General features: G+C 40.0%; 1 protein-coding gene across 1 annotated transcript in view; it reads right to left on the bottom strand.

The window, feature by feature from the left end:
• Nucleotides 1–1,695: 1,695 nt before the first annotated feature.
• CPA6 (carboxypeptidase A6) overlaps nucleotides 1,696–17,449 on the bottom strand; it is a 44,006-nt gene continuing 28,252 nt past the window's right edge. The window contains exons 6-10 of the mRNA XM_009814550.2: nucleotides 13,983–14,093; nucleotides 13,656–13,746; nucleotides 8,773–8,975; nucleotides 3,538–3,622; nucleotides 1,696–1,883 (exon numbers count right to left, since the gene is read on the bottom strand). Of these exons, the coding sequence (XP_009812852.1) occupies nucleotides 1,696–1,883; nucleotides 3,538–3,622; nucleotides 8,773–8,975; nucleotides 13,656–13,746; nucleotides 13,983–14,093 (678 nt within the window). The remainder of the gene's footprint in view (nucleotides 1,884–3,537; nucleotides 3,623–8,772; nucleotides 8,976–13,655; nucleotides 13,747–13,982; nucleotides 14,094–17,449) is intronic.

Here is a 17,449-nt window from a genome sequence, read left to right as displayed (position 1 = left end):
AAAATATTTAATGATTATGGTTATAAGCAATTGGAAATGACTAGTGGATAGATATTTTGAGAGCTCCTGTCCCCTAGATTTTTATTAAACCAGAATAGAAACTTGCATTACACAAACAAGTCTTGAACTAACCAAATCTAAGCAAGCTTTCAGAAAGCTTGTTTAAAATAAATACTTTTTATTAGCAAAACATTAAACAAATAGAATGCAATTCTGTTATCTTTGCTCAATGATTGCCTTTTGCAGTCCTGAAAACAATGGTACTGTTAATCAAATACAGTGCTCCCTAGTCTCATAAAGGTTGCCCATTTGCTAAGTTCGAGTACTTACCTAGAGAGGATGTAGATTTTTTAAAATATGGCATCCTTGGTGTCAGTAATGTTTTACAGATAAGTAAAATTGTTGTGTCCTTGAATTAAAGCTTTAACAATTAAATGAAATACGAAGAATAATTCAAAAGCCTTTGATGATTTTATTAACAAATATGTTTTATTTAACATGGCATAAGATTAAACTCAAAATTAATAAAGTAAAATATATGCTTTTGCAGATATAAGATCAAAAAAATAGTATTTTAAAAGTACCAAAAAACCCTCAACAAGTTGTTATATTCTATGTGCTTTCATTATTATTCTTTCAAACATGGTGCTTATTCAATATATTGCAGCCATAGAGCTTCTGCTTTCACCTCCATCTCACTTAAGAATCTATTATTAATTCCTTTAAAACATGCAAAAACCACGACTTCCAAGAAGAACAGCCACATAGCCATAGAGCTACAGGACTCACTGCAAGAATACTGATAAATAAAACATCAGTTAAGATCAGTTAATTACAGATTAAGGCTAGATCCTTGGCTGGTGGAAATGGGCAGACACTTACTATAGCAGAACCCAGATGCACCAGTCGACTGCTGGCTTCCAAGTCCCAAGTCATGGCAAGTTGCTTTGTCTCTCCATAAAGCAGAGTATTGTATATCTCAATAATATTTCATTTTAATTCTTACACATCTCTAGGAAAGTTACATTTTCAAAGGCAATATGTTGATTTTGAGTCCATCCGAATATATACATTTGAAAATAGGTTTCTCTGAACAGTTAAAGGAAACCTTTGGTCAAATTCTTGCATTACATGAAAAAAAATCACAAAAGTGCATATACATATGTATGTATACAGGCAGAACGAAGCCACATTGCCATTTGCAGCGCGGCCAGCTGCAACTATATGCCATTTACTGCTATAGACATGGGCCTGTGTTGGGTCACTGAGTACATGTGCATGAAAGTAAACTTTATCCCTTGGTTCGAGAGACCACACTAAGGGAAGTCTTCCTGTTAGGGAAAGGAGTAAGGCCAGGGACTGTCTGGAAGTGGAATTCTTTTTCAGGCACCTGTATGTGGGCCTGGACCTGCCCCACTGAAGTTGCAGAATGAAAGCTTTATTGCAAAAAGAAGAGACTGTTTTACACCAAACTGGTAACTAAGTTAGTCTATCAATCAACTTTATGGACTTTTGTAGAGCTGATATTACAGGATTTTTTCCATTTCCCACCAAGCAAATCTGGTAGAAACAATACCATACTTCCCATTAGCTTCTATGATTTTGAAGTGGCCAAGCTTAGAATGGCAACTGAACACACTGAAAGGCAGCAGCACTGGGAGTAAAATGCTCACTTCCAGCTCCTAGAAACAGCTCTCAGTGACATTTCTTCAGCAGATGAAGAGTTATATTTTTAACTGCAAGCATGGTCTCTGTGCAGGTTGGTTTGATCAGCGTCTCAGGAAGTAAAAATCCAAAATGGCCGGTGTCACGTAGCTCAAACGCAAACGCGTAGGGGATGCCATTTTTGTAGGCCCAGTCCATAGAGCTACCAGAACTCACATCTGAAAGAGGGAATTCAGAGAAAATTTACAAATATGTTAAATGCAGGTCATGTTGAAAGTGCCAGAGGGTTCTTGTGGCATTTTGTCTCAAGGACTCAGCGAATATACTTGCAACTCCAGCTGTTGCTTGCCGTGATCCTGAACACCCTTCAGAGAAGGGCATGGGCACCCAGCACCTGGTATAAGGTGCTCAGCACAATACGGATTAGACCCTCGATTTTTACAGGAAAAAAATTAATAACTGCCTTCTCTTTGTAATGCAAAACTTTAATAAAAGAGAACATTTAGAATAAAGCCTCAAACTGTTCTTGTCCCCAGGCGAGTGCAGTCTAAAGCATTGCTTCCACAAAGAAACACAGCTGGATCGGAGCTCTGCATGCTCCTAGGTTTAACTTGGGTTTTTCAGGCAATTCCTTTGCAGGGAGAGGGGAGAAAGCTGATAAAGTAATTTACATTCTCCTTTTCAAAGTGCTTTTAAAATTCCTTTCTCTTGATTTCTGTCTTGTTTTCTCACCATATCCTTACAGCATGAGAGCATTTGCATAGGTGGTGTCTAATATTAACAAACCTTCCCGAGGAAATGTGCTGCTTATGCTTTCGTTATCTCCATATGTTGATTACCCAAGACACTTATATTTATAAAAAGATCCATCTCTCGTGTGGCCTGCTGTCTTCTGTGCAATTCTGGCATTAATTCACACTGCTCTTCCTTTGACATAGCATAGCGACTGACTGCACTGTAATGAGCACAAGATGATGACCGTGCTGTGAGTTGGAGGCCCACAATAAAGTGGAGCTTTAGCCAAAACATGGCAACAGCAGAGGAGATGCAGGAGGTTACTTGTGAAAAATCTTGCTATTTACTTAAGCTTCTCACTTTTTCGATGTCTGTCATCATTACAAAGAGCATTCAGGACTCATAGTTTCAGTAAAAAAAAGGGTCTCGTTGAAACCTATTGAACTTCTTTTTCTCTTACCTGTCTACATGGAGAGCTTCCCTGACAAATGTTGTTACATATTTAAAAGGCGTATTTTAAAGATATTTTGTTATAGGGAAAAATGCATTTGAAATCACTCTCTGAAAAATGGAAGATGTCCAAATAAAGATACTGTTGCTATCATTTATCATTATCTGGACACAGAGACATTTGAAACCTGGCTTTTAAAGACATCACCCTAAATTTAAGAATGAACTCTATGAACAGCTCTATCTGTCACAATTGCAGAGAAGGAGAGGCAAAGAAATGGTGAAAAATGAAACCTACTTTGAATTATTTCCTCCCAAATATTTTATAACTTAGTAGTGCATTTACAGTCTCAGATAAAGATACGCTTTTTAAGATCTTGTTTTGTCTTTCTTTGTTAAAAAATCTGGTTTTATATGTTCTGAACATGTTATTAGCTGGCTTTTGCCTCTCAAATGCATTGCATTTTAATCTCTTTTATTGCATCAATTGAGTTAATCTTACTGCAATCAACTGACTGAATCAGTTACAAAACTTCATCTTCCTCCTTCCTCACCATCCACAACTGGAACAAAGTTCACTTTAAACAGTGTTTGCTTGCTTTGTTATAATAAAAAGACTACCTATAGTAATCTCCTGCTTACTATAGGTAGGTGAAAGTCACAAACCTGTGCCAGAGGAAAACTTACACAAAGTGCTAGATGCAGGACCATATCTGTATCTTATACCATAGGCTGACTGAAGCGCGTTAACAGCATTATAGGCTGCTGATTCCTGTGGGGGGGAGAAAAACGAATACATAAATTAGACTTTGAATTAAATACTGTAACGGGATTGGAACCTGAGCTATGGATCATTGACTTCCAGCGCAATGGTGTGTTCCGTCAGTCCATGGCAGCTAATTTAAAATTATTTTAAAGGATAAATGCATTATTTATTTTTATTGACAGCACTTCCCTAATTCCCTGAAAAACTTGGTTCAGTATTTTCGTGGCATAAAGAAGCTCACTGCACTGTGAATGATCAGCCATTAAGTATTTGTAACTATAGGTATATATACCAATTTAGTGACACAACAAATTTAGGCAACTTGTGAGACCATGAGATGAAATAATCTCTTTTTTATGCAGTTTAAAAGCCACGCGTGCATTTTCTGCCAGTACCTGTGGATGCATTTCCCAGTCCACTAAACCTCATCTCTGCTGGGCTTGTGAAGGAGAAATGATCTCTTGGTGATGCTCCACAGTGGTTCAGTGAGCAGAGTGGGAAGAAGGAAGGAGGCAAATTCCACTCCTGAATCTCTGATGGACAGGTGAATGTTCACTGCTGGTCTAACTTTCTCTGGGGCCAGATGATGTAGGCTTGGAGAACTCTTTCCAATATTGCAGAAATGTGATTTCAGTACTGTATGGGGAAAATCAGCACCTACATACATTTCAACATCCATATGGATGTAGTCTGTTTAGGAGGTTCATGGCATCCGGTGAAACTGAGGTGTAGAAGGCCTGGCCCATGGGAAATTCTGAGGGTCACATGTGGATAGTTCATCCAAACACAGAGAAAGGACACACATATTCAAAAGAAAAAGGAATATTATGATCCCAAAGAAAAGGATCCTGGAGAATGTACAGTGAAGGCCAGGAATATCTAGGAAAACACAGAGGCATCTCCCTATAGAGATCAGGAAACAAACATCTTTGGAGCTAGAAACTGCTGGACTTTGAACCACTGGGTAAAGCTGCAATGGTTTAGTTGTTTTATTTCTGTGAACTGAAGAACTGTAGGTTTCGGTTTATGCAAGTCTTCGTGAACTTGGTCCTTGTCGTGTTATTCATCAGGCACTAGATGAATGCACTGGGGAAGGATTACTGTATACTTGCCTTTCCTTTTATATGTTTTCCCTAACCTTCCACTTGTTTGCCATTGTCAGGAATTGGGATTCTGGCTTAATCCTTGGTCTGACTCGTGCAAGCATTCCTGCTGTGGGTCTTTGTCCGCCCAAGTAGAGAAGCCAGAGAAAATGGCTTTAAAATGTCATTCCAGAAAAAAAAGAAAAGTTCATTTTCACTTACTGGCCAGCAAGTAGGGCTTTGGAGAGTAGGGCTCCTAGCAAATGGAAGAGCACTTTTTTACTCCATTATAAAAATCCATTAGGCACAACTAGATTTTTTGTTTCTCAGCACAGGGATGATAGTGCCAGAGACTCCGACATTTTCAGCTTGCCCCACCTCTTCCTCTTGCCACCTCCATGAGAGAGTGCATGGAGGCAGGACCGCTGAAGTCAGTGCTGCTGGGAAGTTCTGCTGGGTTGGGATGTGGTCACCAGCCAGTGTGAGGGGTAACCTCTGACTCACCCTAACACCAAAGATGAGGAGGTGGGAGGAGGTCTGAGGAAGGGGGAAGTGCTGTCGCTTGGGACTCTTCCTCCTCTTACGTATGCCTCAAATTCTGTGAGTCATGACACACAAGACCCATGATGGGGTCAGAGGTGTTGGGCCCCGTGAGAGCGGTGGGATGGCAGTATGAGGCCACGGCGGTGGCAGTGGAGCCTCACAGGGCTCCAGGGAGTGGGGAGCTCCAGCTGCAGCCTGGGGCTGTTGTCTGGTGCCTGCACCGAAGCCCCAAGTACCGGGCTCAGTTGCTCAACAGAAATTTGGCAAGCAGCTGTGCTTACCATCCCAGGGCTGTGGTGTGGAGCTGGGACGGCCTGACAACAGGCCTGACGCCAAGGGAGCGGGAGGCAGGGCTGAGCTGAGGGAGCTGAGACAGGTGGAGAGCAAGGTCCTGGTAAACGTGCCATGGGAAGGAGAACATAGCCACAAAGCAGAAGACTCCCTGTGCATGAGTTATGCATTGTACAGCAATGAGACAACAGGAGCATGCCCTGTTGAAATCTTTCTGAAGAAGTAGTTTGGCAATGCCCCTTGAAAACCAGCACAACAGTACTGGGTTCTGTGCAGAGGCAGCAACCATCTGGAGGCCAGACCAGGAGTGACCCAAGTCCATGTCTACCATGTAGGCAGGCATCCCTGGGCTATGAACTTGATGCTCTTAGCCTTGAGGGGAGCTGTTTGCTTCCACTGTTGGAGTTATGTGCCCAAAGAAGGGGACAGTTCTCAACTGCATCATACTGTGCAGGTTGGATCCTCAATAAATCCGGGCAACCAGTTTTTGAACACCCTCAAGGAGAAAGCTTCACATAAAATTACCAGATTTTTACAAAGACATACACAAACTCAGTCATGCCATGTAAGTTTACTACAAACACTAGAAGCCAAACAACTGTACAGGAAGAAAAGGGATGAAAAGTAGGTGAAATTTAAAACTCTTTGAGATGGATGAATATTTCTGCTGGTTTTTTCAATCTAAAAGTGCACTTTCTTTTAAATTACCTTAAAAGAGCAGATTTCAGGAGAGTGTCAATAAGAGAGTTGTGCCTAAATTGGAACAGAATATGCATGTTGTGATCAGTACACAGCTCTCCAGTTTCAAAGCAACTCTGAATAATTGAACACTTTAATCAAAATGGTAACTGACAGCTCAGTAGAATGATACGACCCAGTGTGCTGGGTCAGACAGAAACATCCGTTCTTCTGCTGAGGATTAATCGTGGCACCCCGTTAGTACCAAATGTTATTTATCTGCTATGCATGTGGAGTCCTACAGTTGTCCACTGTACACAGTCCACGTAGACCAACAATGCTTGTTCCATCAGCAAGAGGAAACAGAGATCTGCTGCTTTCCAGCTCACTGTAATTTCCAAGAGAAGTGGAGAATCTGAAACCTCAGCCTAAGTCACCATTTTAGACACTTCAGATATTAAAGACTATTAATTTAGGATCTGCCAGGTGATGGAGCCTTTGGCTGTAGGCAAATATTAAAACACACAAATAAATAAGCAACAGTATTCCATTCATTTTCACTATGATCCCCATAACAAGCTTTCTAAATAACAGGAAATTACTTCAGTTTCTTATTCCAACCTCCCTGTTCTTTTTGATCCACTGCAATAAAAAGAAGCATGGAGTCCAAATACTGACAAAATGTTTAGAATTGGGATTTGGCTTCCATTTGTCCGGGGTTGTTGTCTAAAACAGTATCTTTCTTTGTTCCTTTAGGTCTGTGCTCCACTGCTTCTGATGAGAAGCCTGACCGAAGGTCTCACAAACCTGGGGAACACCTCCTACACATCAAAAACTGTGTTCCTTTGGTCTGAAAGCTGTGGATGGAAAGATAGAGTCTGTGTGCTGAGGGGCAGTTACTCCCTGTTTCAGAATGGAAATAGCCCTTGAGCAACAAGAACAACATGTACTAAAGATTTACTGGTATGTGTGAAAACTCTCAGTTAGAAACTCCTTTTCCTTACAATGAATTTCCTGACACAGTGCCTGCTATTGCTTTAAGTTACTCAGGATATTTTCATCAGATACCCAATAATCACCTACTTGCAGAGGAGATACTGATTCTTCCTAACACCATGTCTTTACCTTCTGCTGAGTTCTCAGTTCTTAAACAAATATTCTTGCACCTGCTAATCTTCAAAGGAATGTGATCCTGTGGTTTCAAACTCCCAGTCTATGTTTTTTAGTAAGTAATAGTCACCAATTCCCTTGGGGAGCTCCTTTCTCTTTGCCACTCCCCAAAACAGGGTGGAGAAGGTAGAATAAAAAGAAGATTAATGGATTTATTCACAGTCAATGCAGGGCTGGGTGGTCAGTCCCAACAAGTCTCATATTTTTAGCTCCTCTGGCTGCTTAGTTAACTTCTAATTTTCTCTGTTTCCCAGGAATGACATCAGACAGGAGAATTTTTAGTAGCTGCTGAAATTAGGTGTCTTAAAAAGAAATAAACCCACAAAGAGAGTTTAGTTTGTGGAGTGCTGGCTGCTCAGCCTCCTGAGAGGGCAGCTGAATGAAACTTCAGCGAAGCTCCAGGGACTGACAGCATCCTTTATTCTGCACAGGATAAATCTAAGGTGCAGTTAAGCTCCTTTGGAGTAAACTAGCTTAAACTAGTAAGTTAAAAGTCACTGCAAATTTCAAGGCCAAAATGGGAGATATATGGACAATGTAATTTTACTGGAGACTGGGCGAAAGAAAGATGCTTGCCACTGGTTGGTGCAATGTGCGTCTATGAGCAGAAGCAAACAGACAGTAGAGCTTAGCGATGTTTCCCTAAGAGAATAAGCCACAGGGAGGGTTTTATGTACAGGAGGGTAGCTAAAAACAGACCTCAGACTGCGAGCAGAGGGAATAGTTGTTCTGCATTTGGATGAGCATGGAATACATGAAATGTACATATCTGTAAATCAATGGGCTTGCATCAAAAAACCGTATTCTTATTAATTTATTCTTGTAATAGACAAAAGCCCCTGATGTTAATTAGCTGCTTGTCTTAAAGGATTAAAACCAGTATGTCTGAGCAGGATGATACATAAAGCAATGGAAGCTTTACTTTTGGTGACATCTACGAGATTTTTTCTCTAATTGATAAACATAAACCATTTCAGTTTTATTTTGTTCATAACATTGAAGATGATCTTCTTTGTGCTCCTGGTGTTTAAGTTCTGAGCATGAAGGGACAGAATTTCAGCTAGATGCCCAAAGATTTAACTACATAATTCCCATTACAGTTAATTAAATAAAATTATAATAACTATAATTAAAACCCAGGGTTTTATCATATAATGTAATTTAAAGGGACTGATGGATGGAAGGTACTATACCATTTTTATCATATTACTGCTGACTCACTTTGACTGAAGGTTATATATCCAGAAATGCAATTGCAAGTGGATCCAGAATAAATACCACTCAATATTAAATATGTGTAAAGTATTGAACAAACAAGTGTACTCTCAAAACAAAACGTACCAAAAAATATTATATAGGGAAGCATATTCTCCCAGGTTTTAATGCACTTACCACACAGCTGAAGTTTGGAATAGTTGCATATTTGTAAGAGTAAGGGTACAGCAGCATCTGTGCGTATGCGTGGAAGGACAAATAGGCTTTTATTTGTTTCCGATGTTTGCGGAGAAAATGAGCAACAGCCTTTACTTCAGGCTCAGACTCGGGAAAGGGACCACAGTAGGTGTCATCGCATGGGTGAAATGAAGCACCTTCATCTAGAGATTGAAAGAGAAAGTTGATGGTGAACAATCACAGAGAATTTTCAAGGGTCAACTTCTGGCTCAGCCTGCGTGGGCCTACGTGCAAAAGTGTGAAAAGCAAGAAACAAATTGCTTTCTTGTGACTGATGGGCATGAGCCAGTGGGACCTCAGTACAGCAATCTGCTTGTTCATCTAGTAGACACACCAAGTTGCCAATTGGCCAACTACACTCAGTTCTTCCCAGAGGACATATTTTTAACCTAACAGAAAAAGGACAGCCTGACTTCATTGTATTTTGTTCCCTGGCTTTCCATATGAGCAGCACATTTTATGATAGCATTCCAGTATTAAAACCATTGAAAGGTCTCAGTTGGTCTATTTGAAAGCAGAGAGCTATACCTCTTTCACTAGTCACTGCCAAGACATATCTAGCCTTTAAGAGCATTTTAATGTACTAGCTGCTACCGTGGTGGTTACAATGGTACGCAGATAACCTCAACAGGCATTATCTTAGAGACTGGTTTAAAACATGAGAATAGTTCCTGACTACTGCCTATTTTTTGCTCTTGCAAACCTTATGGGAAAAAAATGACAAGCCACATGCGATGATTGCTCAGTTAGCTAAAATAGAAATCACCTCAGCTTGCACAGGGCTTAATTTTCCTTCAAGTTTGGGGCAGGGGTTCAGTTGTGAGGATATCTTTCACCATGTCAATCTGCTCAGGTGGCAGTAAGCTGCGGAAATGTAGCCTGTCTGTAATATCCCATGAGGTACTGAAAGATGAAACTCAGAAAAGGAGGTGTGGCAGTGGCTCTTTTACCATTTAGCAATTCTGGATCTAAGCCACCGTCTCATTTACAGCTTAGGGCCTGGGCCTAAAAGAACAATATTTATGCAAATCCACTCCACTTTTTTATCCACTGTGATTTCAAAATGCCACATGTTTTACACTGACTCGCAGAATAGGAATAGTTTGTTTGCAACATTCCCTGGTGTCATCAGGGACTTATAAAAGCAGTGTTTTATTAGCTTTCCTTTGTATAGTAAGTACTGCCATCTTCAAATAATAAGAAGAGAGCAGTGTGTGAGAAAGCATAATAATAGGAACTAAAACAGGGTTATGCCATCAACCTAATGCCAAAAAAATTAAAAAGTGGAAGAATTTAATGCTGCAGTTTCATTTGTAATATGAAAATTGAGGTTACCATTCAATGGTCACAGGTGGCGATTTCAAAAGGTATTAGTGCTTAGATTGCAGTGGATATGGAAGGGTTATATAGAGGGCAGATGGTCTCCTCCCTGCAGAACAGATGGCCACCAAGTCATCTAAATCCCAAGAGCACTCCGCCTCGATGTCTTGTCAGATAATATAGCTAAAGGAGAGCTATTTAACAGAGCCTCCAGAGCCTTTGCTTTTTTTATGGATACTTAATCTCCTGTAACAGTGTTGTATACTGAATCATGAAAATGGACATCACTGTTAATAAACAGCAGAATCCTACATGCTAATGGTAAAATGACCCAATGGTAAAATATGACTCAGTTTAGTGAATTTCAGTGAAGAAAAAAACTCTCTAAACTGTCCAGCCTACTCTTTGTGAGCCATTTGCAATCCCAGCTGTAGTTAATGCTTTTCCTTAAGTGAAGCTGGCTGGTAGTAGAAAGAGAGGGTTTCCATAGTGGCCTTGGATAATGTAAGGATATCCTCAATTTTTGTACTGGAATTTCTTTTAAAGTAACACAAGAAGAAAAAACCCGATACAGTATGTATCAATTCCTGTGAAATTTCTGAGTTACAGACATGAGAAGAAAATGGAATTGCATAAAATGTTAACATGCTGCCTTATTCTTTTACCTGATAGCATACTGGGGGAGGACAAGTATCCTTCAACATCCGTCATGAGATCAAATGTACAAAGGCAATGTGTGCAGAGACTGATAAAACCAATGCTTTGGTAGAGAAGGAAGGCAGGGAGGATGGATGAGCTGCAGCATGATTCTCAAACTTCCTTGCAGCCACTTCTTCTGTCAGTGTGGGGTACTGTCCTCAGTGAGCAATGGGGTGCACTGGAAATTAGGATGCATTGGAAATTTTAACTCCCACTGCTGCTCTCTTGGGAGCTTCGGATGCAACCCCTTTAACTGCATTTGCCCTATGATACAATTTAGTTCTAAGTGCCTCATTATTGCTTTTAAATTTGCTATTTATTTCATGAACATTAAACAATTGTGCTAGTTATTGCACATATATATATTTTGCAAGGTGCATTTCTACACAGAGATATTGCTGCCTGGGTCTGTGTATTCACCTGGGTCTGTTTGTTCACCTGGGTCTGTGTGCAATTTCCGTGCACTATTTTGGGTACAGGGCGCTGCAAAGTGAAGTCTACCACAATCAGTGATATAGCCCTTTTCTTGGTCCCTAGAGAATACAGAAGCAACATCATAAAGCTTACATCAAAGTCCTACACTAGAAGGGAAGAGGAAAGCAGAAGGGATGCTGTGTTATCTTTACCAACTAGCTCACTGCAGCTAGCATTCAGTGGCTTTGCGGGGGCCAGATTTTGCCACAACACACCTGCCTGGAAGCCCCACAGTGAAGTTTAAGCCTGTCTGCAAACTGTAAGTGCAACTGAACTGAATTAAAAGGTTTTTACAAGCATACACAGTATTAAATGTTAAACACACCATGATTACACAACCCTCAAAATGTGATATGATCCAGATTCTTCTCTGGAATAGAAGAATTTAGAGTCAGATTAATGATAACATAGGGTGCCAGGTAAGGATCAGTCAGCCCACTTCATGAAAGAGCTCTTTATTCTCTGTCAAAATAGAGAATCAGACAGTTTGGGGTCTGGTGAAGGAAGTGGAGTATGTGCTTGGTGGGATGATGAGCAATTTTTAGTTTTTAAACTCGGTGTGAGGACCTGTCTTTCATGTTCAGTGCAGGGGAGAAATGCAACAAGTAGTGGATTACAACACGCAACACGTGTGTGTATTGTTATAGTTTCACTTAGCCTAGAAAAAATGTTTTTTACTGAAAACTAAACAAACATTTTCAGGACTGAGTAAAAAGTGTGCTTTAATACAGTGGCTAGGGAGCAGGAAGAGGGAGGAGCAGAGTGATTTGAACCCAACAAAGATTAATTAGGACTAGAAAAAAAATGCACTGTGTGAGTATTAGTGTTGCACTGATAGGTACCTATAATACGGCTCTGAAGACTTTGCAAGAGAACTGTTCATTCCAACTGTGCTGGTGGCTGTCTTCTGAACAGTAAATGTATGTCCCCAAAATACCTAAAGTTGTGACTTACACACTTAGGTAAAAGATGATAACAGTGATGCAGGACTATGGTTCATTTTTATGTTATTTTTGCAGCATAAAATTGCCATAAAGATTGTGATAGCAGCCCTGGGACTCTCTTCTGTAGTGGAGGGATTCTCAGCTAACATAGGCTTTCGGTAATTGCTTCTGTGTCAGTCCTCTCCTTACTGCGAGTAGAGTAGAAAAAAATAGGAAGCATATTTCACAGGTCCATACTGTATTGAATGTATGCTTTTGTTCACTCTCACCTCATTTGTAATGTCCCCAGGCAGATTATTCACACTCACTTCTATCCTTACAGTTCTCAGAAACTTGCTTAAAGAATGCAATTGCTACAAGGCAGACTGTACAGTGCTTACTCCTACTGCAAGTAATCGGAGTATTGTGGAAACATCTAGAGACTTTCAGTGGAAGAGGGATGGGCTGAAGGGAGGGCCATTGCCCTAGCACTATGCAAACACAGTTTCTGTCTTTACAAGTTTATAATGTAAATAAGGAAGGTGGACAAATGCTTGAGGAGAAAACAGCTGCACAGAGCGGTGAAGGAAGTTGCTCAAGATGGGAGAGCAGGTCAGCAGAAGAACCAGGTATATATTGCTGTATTTCACAACAAAGTGCTGTTACTTTCTGCTGCACCAGAACTTGTATGGCTGCTTACTCCTCTGTGAGTTGCACTGTCTTGCTGTAAGACTTAATATAAGTACCATTTCTTCTTCAGTGGACCCATTCCAAATCTTCTGCTAGTATTTCATTACTGCTGCATTCTCTATGCAAAATTGAGGTCAATTTTAATGAAAGTATTTACAGAAGTGCTGGGAGTTTAAAACTGGATCTCCATGCATTTAGAAGCACCTTCTTTCTTTATTAAATCACTAATAATAATGGCCTTAAAATATTCTCAGACATTTCTCTGTGAGGCCAACAAAGCAAGTCTGACATTTCCAAAGCTAAAGCCATTTCAGAGAAATGACAAATTAAATAAAATGAAGTTTGAAATGTTTCCTAAAGCTGTAGTCAGGTAAATTCTGAAATGTGATGGGCCAGACTCAATACTGTGCTTCGAATTATTTACATGACTGCAGAAATACAGAATAGCGGTATGTGCGTTTTTTTACTTTTGCCACACTTGCCATGAAAACATTTACTTGTGATGAGATGTGTTTTTCCAAAGTTTAGGACTTTCATTTTTTTAGAAGCTAGAAGGAAGATTTGAGTCCTGGCTTGTGGCTTTATGGGAAAGTAGCTTCAACTTTAACTACGGAAAAGAGAACATTTCACAACGGTTGTGACCTAACCTACTTACTCTGTTGGATAATTAAATACAGGGTAATCTGAACTGGTGGACCAAAGTATCTCCAGACTTACCACACCATTTCACTTTCCAGTTGCGATTAGCATCAACACCTTGACACCGAAACCTTGTGTTCTTTGATCTTGTTTTTCTCCAGAATCGGTCCTAACATAAGTTATAAAAGAGTTAAATAGCAATATTACTATATTTTGGCAAAAATCTATTTGTACACATAACAATCCAACCCTGGTAAACATATTCAGTATTATATTGTAACTGGAGTTTTTACTACCATTTTGCATGCTACAAACTGATGGGAAAGTCACCTTTGAATGATGTAACAACCATTTGATCTTTCCTGTCTGAACAATTTTTTGCATAATACTACTGACACTACTTACATTTGTCCAGCTAAAATGATATCCATCCACATTAAATACAGGCATGATATAGAAATACAGCTGAGTTAGCATCTTTCTCATGGCAGGATCGGTCTGGTATGTCTGAAGAGCCTAAAGCAGAAAAGCCAAAGAAAGTAGTTTCCATAATAAAAATAATTTCCCGATTGAGTATTGTGGTAAGTATTGTGACAGACTAAGACAGTCATGTGTCCCTTGGCAGTACAGAGACCTGATTTCACAGCACCACTGACATCCTTAGAGCTGTACATGAAAGGCTGACATCTTCCTGCAAATGTGATTAAAGGCAGCGTGTGAACATGTGAAAACAGGTGTTTAAAAGACCCTATTCTCTATGCTTCTCAGTCACTTTCAATAGCCAAGAAAATACAACTCACATTACAGAGAAGCAAATGCATATAAAGTGTTTCTTGACGTAGGAGCTGAAAGTCAGTGGAATAGGTTCTTAGTTGAAGAAACGAGTTTAGACAATGGAATGCTGTTGTTTCCACCAGGTGATGATTTGGTGAGGTCAGAGCATGTCTTAAAGTGTTTAAGGCTCAAATTACATAAGCTTTTGTGTATTCAAAGTAATTTACTACATGCACAATCATCAATACAGGCAGCTTTACAATTTAGAAACCCCTCTACTTTTGGAGAATGTCAGGTATATTAGTAGAGGAAGTCTAGGTAAGGAAACTATTTTTTTTCCATTCTACATCTTAGAAAAACACAGCAAACCAGAGGCTCCTCAGCAGTTCTGTTTGCTAGTACCAGAGATGCTCCTTTACCACTTTCAGGAAGTTTGGACTCCACATGCTGTAGCAAAAACTGTCCCTTGTCATAGCTGGGCATAAAACTTGCATCCTTCAAAGTTTAAGTCTTGATTCTGTAAGGTGAGGAATCAAGTGCTTCACCTGGCAGGCAGAAAGCGTTATCACACTGATGCCGGGTTCAGAGGGATGCATGAGGCTGGCTCCTCTCCTCCTGGTGCTGTGATTACAGCCTTCTGCTCTGCAGTATTTCTGGCCCTCCAGATCCAAAAAATAACATGTGTTTGGGGGACAAAGGGAAATGTTTGCTCTCAAATAAACTAAGCTAAAAGCTTTTCCATTGACAAATGCCAGAGAACAGTGCGAAGTACAGGAATCCGATACTTCTGAGCTCCTAACCATGCGGCTGTTTGGATTATTGAAGCTGCCATGGGAGCTGACGGATGCTTTTTGTGGAATACCTGTAAGAAATACCCATACAATTGGGGCTGAAATTTACTCATGGAGGAGTTTAAACATTTTTTTTTTCTTTATTGAGTGCCTAGTGAGACTTCTAAATGCTTTTTCTAAGCTGTTCATTAACCACCACTCTGTTGTGCAGTGCTTTCTCCTCACCCAGCCTCAGCTTCCCTACCAGCAGTGCTCTGCACGTGCAGGTCCTTCAGCCTCACTTGCAGATCTAAAGCAGTGCGTCATCCCTGAGCAAAGCCACCAAGTCGTCCAGTGCTACTCCACACTGAGCTCCTCTTCTGTTTCAGCCAAGCAAGAGGAGGGGAAGGTGAGCAATAGAGGGCAAAGTGGGGCACAGCGCAGAATGAAATGAGACTTAGGCAGCAGCTGGGACAGCATGGCGTGGAGCACCGCAGGGTGGGATGAGATGCTGAAAGAGGGTAGAGTTATCATAGGGGAGAAGAGGATGACAGCAGGCTTTTGAGGGGAAGCTTGGTGGAGCCATGGGCTGCCTGGGAGAAAGTTCCTGGCCAATGCAGAGGTCACAGGTCCCCTGGCCCACGTGCCAGAAATTCCCCAAAGACTCTTAGCTGGAATGGTGTTGCATTTAAATTTGTTTTACTTGTGTTAGGAAGCCACATCAAGCCTACAGATACATTTGGATAAAAATACTGGTATTCAGGGAACTGCAGCTATAGTAAAAATAGCCCGTGAAAACAAGGGCTCTGTTTCATTGATGTTCCACATGCACGAAACACATACTGAAGTAACTAGGGCTACTCTGTGCATTAAGCTAGCCCTGCACTTAAATCTTCACAGGATTAAGAGCCTATATGGTAAATATGGATGTTAAATCTGTAAGACTGTTTTTACAGTGGAAACAGAACCAAGTTAGGCTCTAAAATGTGAGTCAAGGAAAATGAACATTTTTATCATGCTTATTTCAGGGAGAAGTAATTTGGCTGGGGAGGAAATAAGGCACCACATATCGCTTCCTTGACTTTTTAATGCTTTTCTCTTTTTAGACAGTGTTAACAAATTAAGCTCAGGTTGTGTCTCCATGGTGGGTATTTACATATCAGTGATAATGAGATTGGCATATTTGCTTGTATCTGTATTTATGTATGCCATTCTTTTGCTGTCAGTTACATCTGTAATTATGCATTTTGTTACACTGTAGTGTTATATACTGTATTCTAAACTGCAATGCTATAAGATTAAACTCTTTAAAACACTTTTGAAGTAATCTCCTTAAAATAACTACTGATAATTAATTAATTTAAGGTAATACACTCCTTAAAAATTGCATGGATAAGCTTTACAAATTTTTCAGAACCTTTCCAAAATTGTAAAAAATGACATAATGAAAATATTTCAATTAGGAGTTTTTAATGTTCAGTGCGTTTTAAATCCTGCAAAGAATATATTTTTCTTGATAGGTAAAAGCACCACCGTTTAATAAACAAAACAAAACATAGACTGCAAAATGCCAAGCACCCTTTCATTTTTTAAAGCTACTCTGTTTTATTCTAATGCCTGCTGTCATTGACAAAATACTAGGAAAGACTTTAGAAAGCATTATAGTCCCCAGTAATACTCTTCAAATTTTTAAGTCTTAAAGTTAATGGAGAGCCAAATGTGTCAATCATTCAGTTCTGTTCTTTACAGCATATATGGTTTATCTTAATAATTTGGTTACCATTTTAGAGTAGCATTTCATTACAAATGTAATGGACCTGGTGCAGCTTTCTTCTTCATGGAAAGCAAGAATGTAGATGGTGTAACCTGGTATAAGTGAGATCATATTCAATCTTTCTGCTGAAAATATTTTATCCTTCATACTGTTTTTATCTGGCGATTTTATTTTATATATGTAATCAGGCAACACAGACTGTATAATCTTACCTCCTTTAACAGGAAGGTCTTTGGCAATGTGCCTTACAGTTACTAAGGCGTGTCATTGCTGAAGCATAGCCCACAACTTGCCTTTTGTGACGTGACTCTCAAATCCTCTGAACAATGATCATGTGAACCACCCCCCCCAGCAGCGTTGAAACATTTTCTCTTTACTATGACACAAGCAAGACAAATACAAAACCGTTAGTGAATTAACTGCATTGTAGTTTGCACGGAGCTCTCAGAATACAAAGTAATGTGACTTTATAAGGCTTGAATTTTGCTTCCCCATCATGCAATCAATAGCAGCTTTGCTGCTGAATGCGCAGAGAGCCAGACTGGCCCAATAAA

Source organism: Gavia stellata, chromosome 3 (assembly GCF_030936135.1).
Source record: "Gavia stellata isolate bGavSte3 chromosome 3, bGavSte3.hap2, whole genome shotgun sequence".
Taxonomy (NCBI): domain Eukaryota; kingdom Metazoa; phylum Chordata; class Aves; order Gaviiformes; family Gaviidae; genus Gavia; species Gavia stellata.
This window is presented reverse-complemented; position numbering and strand designations above follow the sequence as displayed.